Source organism: Trypanosoma grayi (genome assembly GCF_000691245.1).
Source record: "Trypanosoma grayi strain ANR4 Tgr_446_V1, whole genome shotgun sequence".
In the NCBI taxonomy this organism is placed as follows: domain Eukaryota; phylum Euglenozoa; class Kinetoplastea; order Trypanosomatida; family Trypanosomatidae; genus Trypanosoma; species Trypanosoma grayi.
The window spans coordinates 7,798-13,915 of record NW_008826065.1 but is presented as its reverse complement, the minus strand read 5'-3'; the positions used below and the strand labels follow the sequence as shown (position 1 = coordinate 13,915).

Genomic DNA, 6,118 nt, shown 5'->3' with positions numbered 1-6,118 from the left:
GACTGCCGTCGACACTTCATCGGCCGCGGCCGCTTTCTCTCGTTCCTGAAGCGCTACCGTTTCTTCTTCGATCTGCGCGTCATCGACGGCGTCCGCTCCGACGTGAAGCTGCGTGACGACCTCTGCCACCCACGCCGCGGCGCTGCGGACGAGAAGTATGCCATGACGGACGTGGGCGATGTGATCAACTACGTGGCGCGGCCGGAGTTCATCGTGTCGCTCGACTCGATCGAGCAGTCCAACGCGAGCGTGCCGCTGAAGCCGGCGTGCGCCCCGCCTGCCGTGCACGTGCGACTGGAGGAGCGTGTACCGGTGCTGGAGCGCCTAAAAGCGCTTGTGCCGGTCGAGTTCGCGCTGATCGACCACGTGGAGGAGGGAGTGCCGGAGGATGTGCTGTTCCACCCGTACTTCGACTGCCAGGGTGGTCTCGCGTCGATCGCAGCAAAGTTCCCGGAGTACTTCCAGGTCGTCGACGGCATGCTGCGCCGCCGGCCGCCGCATCTCGCCCCGCTCGCACTCAATGACTACACGCTAGAGGAGTCGCCGATCCCCAGCGTCGCGGCGCTGGTGAAGCAGCAGGTCTGCAGCGGCGACATTCCACAGTGGGTGAACGTCACGTCGCTCTACGAGCAGCTTACACGAGAGCAGAAGCAGCAGATCAAGCGGGAGTTCAAGAGCTTTGCGGGATTCCTGCGGGCCCACGGCCGCTCCTTGTCACTCTCGCAGGACATGCTGCAGGTGGCGAGGTGGATTCCACAGGAACGCAAGACATCCTCACAGGCGCTATCCTCGTCGGCGTCAGCAGCGGCTGTGGACGATGCAAAGGGGACGACACCCGTGGAGGGGAGCGCGGAGGGTGCCGGAAAGGCTGCCACACCCCCAACACACTTTCAGTACGAGTACACGCACACCCATATCATCAATGAGTTGTTCGACAAGTTTCCGCCACACCGCACGCTAAATCTGGAGGAACTACTGGCGCTTGTCGCCCCAGAGATGCGGCCCTCGCTGCCCAAGAAGCTACTGCCGTGGCTCGCCTCTTACCCGTCGTACTTTGTCGTGGATGACGCAACAGAGAAGGACCCCAAGAAGGTGAGCATCCGCCGCGCCTCTGACCGTCAGCCGCTGGACGTGGCGCTGGAGCTATATCAGTGCATCCCGGAGGGCGGCATCACCGTGGCGGAGCTTCTGCCAAAGCTGCCGGAGGTGCATCGCGCATACGTACAGCAGATTGGGCTGCAGCACATCGTCGACTCTCTGCCAGAGTGGCTTTCTCTCACAAAGACAGAAGGAGCGGTGGGGAGTGATGAAGGACATCTGTTGCTAAATCGACTCCAAACAGAGGTGGATCTCGAGCGTGCGATACACACCAAGGAGTCCAGACTGGCCAATGGCAGCGATGACAAAGCGGCGATGGCGAGGGAATTTGATGAGGCAGTGATGGAGCAGCGATGGCCCAAACTAAAGTACGAGGGCAACATGAGTCGGCAGCCACATCAACACGTGACGCGCCCACACCATCTACGTGGCGGCCGCGGCGGATAGTTCATCCAGGCGAACTCTCTTGGAATTACGCAACTGCAGCTGAGGTGCAAGGTCTGCCATTACTATTCACATTGAGGAGGGGGGCGGGCATCGGAATCGCTCTGGAGGGACTCGTGGTGCCGAGTACACGGCTATGAAGCGTGCTGCTGGTACTCTCTCTCTCTCTCTATATATATATATATAATCAACCCAGTGTGTATCATACCTTCTGTTTTCTTTTTCATTTTTTTTTTCTTCGGTTTCTCTCCCCGCTTCCACGCCGAGTTCAACACGCGGCGAAAAGTAGACGACTAACCCACATTTCCTGAAAACGCAAAGATACATACCCACAAACACACGCATACATACATCCACGCAAACAAACAAACAAACAATCTCTCCGTTTCACACCTAAGCAAACATACAAGCATCCACACTTAAACATGTCGGACCCAGCGCATCCCAAGACGCCAACGGGTGAGGAGGCTGCCACCAACAACAATAATGCCGCTCCCTCAAAGAACGCCGACAAGAAGCAAGCGAAGCAAAACGAAAAAGAAGCCCGCAAGGCCGCACGCCTGGCGGAGGAGGCTGCCCGCGCAGCTGAGAAAGCGGCGCTTCTGGCGAAGTACGCCGACGTTTTCGGCATCGCCCCGCTGATTCAGTCGACGACGTACGGCGCAAAGAAGTATAGCGACATCTCTTCCTTATCGAAAGAGTCCATTGGCTCGGTGGTGACGATTCGCGCCCGCGTGGACACAACGCGCAAGAAGGGCAAGCTTGCCTTCATGGTGCTGCGTGACGGCGTGCACTCCCTCCAGGCTATGGCCGCCGTCACGGAGGACGTGCCGAAGGAGATGGTCGACTTCATTGGTCAGATCCCGTGCGAGTCGGTGGTGGACGTGGAGGGCACCGTGTGCGGCGTGGAGCAGCCCATCACGGCCACGTCTCAGCAGGACATCGAGCTGCGCATCAGCAGGGCGCACACCATCAGCGAATCGCAGCGCGTGCTGCCCTTCACGCTCGAGGACGCCGCACGCCGCGAGGACGCAGAGGGCATCAAGATCAACTTCGACACGCGACTTGCGTGCCGCTGGCTCGACCTCCGCACGCCGGCGTCGAACGCCATCTTCAAGATGCAGTCGCGCGTCGGGCAGTACTTCCGCCAGTTCCTCATTGACAATGACTTTGTAGAGATTCACTCGCCAAAGATCATCGCCGCCGCGAGTGAGGGCGGCGCCAACGTGTTCAAGCTGGGCTACTTCAACCGCACTGCATATCTCGCACAGTCCCCGCAGCTGTACAAGCAGATGGCACTCCAGGGCGACCTGAAGCGCGTCTTTGAGGTGGCGCCAGTCTTCCGTGCAGAGAACAGCAACACCCACCGCCATCTGACGGAGTTCGTTGGTCTTGATGTGGAGATGCGCATCAACGAGCACTACTATGAGGTGCTCAACACGGCAGAGGAGCTCTTCTGCTACATGTTTGCCCACCTCGCTCAGCACAAGGCAGAGCTGGAGGCCATCTGTAAACAGTACCCATTCGAGCCGCTAGTATGGCAGATGACACCGGAGCGGATGTCGCAGCTGGGCGTTGGTATCATTGAGGAGGGCACAGAGCCGACGGATGTGTACAAGGCACGCGTACGCAACAACGACATGCGTATGCTGCGCATCAACTACCCGCACTGCATCGAACTCCTCAACACCGTTCTCGAGGAGAAGTTGGAACCGACAGACGACATCAACACCACCAACGAAAAGCTTCTGGGCAAACTGGTGAAGGAGCGCTACGGCGTTGACTTCTTCATCTCTGATTGGTTTCCGTCGGCTGCGCGACCCTTCTACACAATGCCATGCCCCAACGATGAGCGCTTCACGAACTCGTACGATATGTTCATCCGTGGTGAAGAGATATCCAGTGGGGCGCAGCGTATCCACGATGCTTCACTGCTGCTGAAGCGCGCGCAGTCACTCGGTGTCGACCTGGCGCCGGTGGCCGACTACGTTGACTCGTTCCGCCTCGGCGCGTGGCCGCACGGCGGCTTTGGCGTCGGACTGGAACGTGTGGTGATGCTGTACCTTGGCCTGCACAACGTGCGGCTCGTGTCGCTCTTCCCGCGCGACCCGCAACGTGTGACGCCGTGAGTCCCGGCCTTGATTCGTTTTCTTTTTTCGTTCCTTTTTTCAGCGTGTTGTTTTGTTTCCGCCCCGGCCCTTCCCCAGCTGGGGAGGGGCGTCTGCCGCGGGAGACGTGCACGGAGGTGGGAGGGGGGAGGGCGCAGGCCCACGTGTGCGCGTGCGTGAATATGATTTTAATGATAACGACGAAAACGAAAGATGGGGGGCATCAGCGACGGTCGGTGGGGGGAGGGGCGAGAGGCATTGGCTGTGTGCTGCCCAGGTGCACCGCTTCACCTCACGCAACACAGCCACCTACCACGCGGCGCCTTGTGTGTGTGTGTGTGTGTGCGCGCATGAGTGCTGGTGGGGGCTTGATCACTGAGGACCCACAGTGTTTTTTTTCTTCCTCTTTCGCCTCTTTTTTGTTTGTGACCTCTTGGCGTCTCATTCTTTGTTGTCTTTCTTACTGACTCGCTGTTGAATTGATTACGCACAGCAGGACGAAGCCATCGCGTAGGAGCTGTTGTGGGGTATTCGCGCATACACGTGGCTGTCCATAGGGGAAGGTGACCGAGTGAACACTCTCTCAATTCGTTGCCCAACAACAACAACAACACCACCACCAAGAATAACAAGAAGACTAATAAAAACATCAAGCAAAAGGGAGAAGTCCTGAAAGTACAAAAAACATATATATATATATATACACACACACACGAGGTGTCTCATATCCATACGAACAGCAGCTTCAATGGACTCTTCGTTGAAGGCGGACGTAAAGGAGTACATCCCATCGTGGGCTCGGAAGTCGGCTCCCGTGCCACCTCCCGCCGCTGCCACCGCCGCTTCACAGCCGCGCAAGACTGGCTTCACGACATCGATGACATCAACCAATGTTGTGNCCTCCCGCCGCTGCCACCGCCGCTTCACAGCCGCGCAAGACTGGCTTCACGACATCGATGACATCAACCAATGTTGTGACCGCACATAGTACGTCAGCTGGAGCCGGCGCCTCGCCGTACATACCATCGTCGCATACGATGGCTGCTTTGCCGGGCCGCAGCCCGACGGCGCTGCGATATCCCACACGAATGAGCCCGATGCATGCACCATTTCCTTCAGTCACATCAACAATGAATCCCGACGCGAAGGACTTCATTCCGCACCTGTATGGAGCCGGTTCCCTGGCGCCTCTACCAACGTCGACAGCGGAGCTTGCAGAGGAGCAGGAGCGGCAGCAGCAGGAACAGCAGAATCATACTCCCAGCAGCATCAAGTGGACGGCGACGTCAACGAGTAATAACAACACACATCCAGCGGTGTCGCCCGCGTTTAAGGCCAGCTTCACACCAACCAGCGCCCCGATCCATGTGGAGAAGACGGAGGAGGAGATTTTAGAGATTAGCAAGCGCAGCTCCCTGAAAGCGGGTGCCGTGGCTTTCGTCCCGCGCCGCACGCTAAACCGCATTCTCATCAATAAGCCTTCTCCATTCTCGTTGACACCAGCGACAGGGGAGATGCCACTAGGTGACCTGTGGTGCCTCTTTTACCTTCCCGCCGGCACTGGCGAGAGCATCCGGGAAACCACATACGACCCGGCGCTTGTGTTCCGCGTAGACTCCGTTGCCACATTTTGGAAGGTCTTCAACAACGTACCGGCGGCGACGTCAATGGAGATCGGGACTCTCTACTTCTTCCGCGATGGCATCAACCCGAAGTGGGAGGACCCAGGGAATTGCGACGGCGGTATGGTTAAGATTAAAGTAGCCTCTGACCACATCGACGAAGCATGGGTGCTGCTGCTGTGCCGCACTATTGGGGAGTCCTGGTCCAAGTCGGTGCGCAACACTGTCAACGGCGTCGCTCTTAAGGTGCGCGAGCGCGGCTACGTGTTGGAAGTCTGGGTGACGAAGCAGAGCCCCGGGCTGATGGCTGACATTGGTGAATTACTGCAGCCGCTCCTCGGCGACGCCTTCCTGACGCAGTACGCGCCCCACTCCGTGATGCAGGAGCGCGCCGCTGCGGCAGCCGCTGCGTTGGCCGAAAGGGAGAAGCGGAATAGGAACAGCCGTCGCCGTCGGTGAGCTGTGGCGTGCTTGTGCGCATTATTCTACACACACGCATTGAGGGTACCCGCCCCCGTTTTTTTCAATGCCAAAGAATCTGCGTTTAAGAGAGAAAAGACAGAAAAAAATGGGACGAGCGAATTGTAAAGGCGTGAGAAAATCGCCTCTCCACTGTTTCGAAAAGTTAACTAAATCCCGCGTGGGCATCCGTAACAGGAAACCCGAACAGAAACAGAAATGAGAACAGGAAGAACGGAGGAACAGCAACAGCAACAGCAACAGCAAAAAAAAGGAAAGAAATATGCCTGTAGCGGTGTCTCCACGGGTGTGAGTGCTGGTGAGAGGCCGAACGCGCAACACGAACGAAAAAAATTGCGGCCGTGAACGAAGGAAAAAAAAAAAAAA

The 6,118-nt window shown here is 57.7% G+C and overlaps 4 protein-coding genes across 4 annotated transcripts; all 4 read left to right on the top strand.

Annotated features, from left to right (window-relative positions):
• Positions 1-162: 162 nt before the first annotated feature.
• Positions 163-1,545, top strand: DQ04_04461070 (hypothetical protein; the record flags this gene model as incomplete). Its single annotated transcript, XM_009313593.1, has 1 exon — positions 163-1,545. One exon carries the CDS (start codon positions 163-165, stop codon positions 1,543-1,545), a length of 1,383 nt encoding a protein of 460 aa, XP_009311868.1.
• Positions 1,546-1,967: 422 nt separating this feature from the next.
• On the top strand, positions 1,968-3,671 carry DQ04_04461060 (aspartyl-tRNA synthetase; the record flags this gene model as incomplete). Its single annotated transcript, XM_009313592.1, has 1 exon — positions 1,968-3,671. The coding sequence occupies one exon, from the start codon at positions 1,968-1,970 to the stop codon at positions 3,669-3,671; it is 1,704 nt and encodes a 567-aa protein (XP_009311867.1).
• Positions 3,672-4,398: 727 nt separating this feature from the next.
• On the top strand, positions 4,399-4,638 carry DQ04_04461050 (hypothetical protein; the record flags this gene model as incomplete). Its single annotated transcript, XM_009313591.1, has 1 exon — positions 4,399-4,638. One exon carries the CDS (start codon positions 4,399-4,401, stop codon positions 4,636-4,638), a length of 240 nt encoding a protein of 79 aa, XP_009311866.1.
• A 49-nt stretch (positions 4,639-4,687) lies between these two features.
• On the top strand, positions 4,688-5,731 carry DQ04_04461040 (putative eukaryotic translation initiation factor 4e; the record flags this gene model as incomplete). Its single annotated transcript, XM_009313590.1, has 1 exon — positions 4,688-5,731. The coding sequence occupies one exon, from the start codon at positions 4,688-4,690 to the stop codon at positions 5,729-5,731; it is 1,044 nt and encodes a 347-aa protein (XP_009311865.1).
• Between the last annotated feature and the right edge of the window lie 387 nt (positions 5,732-6,118).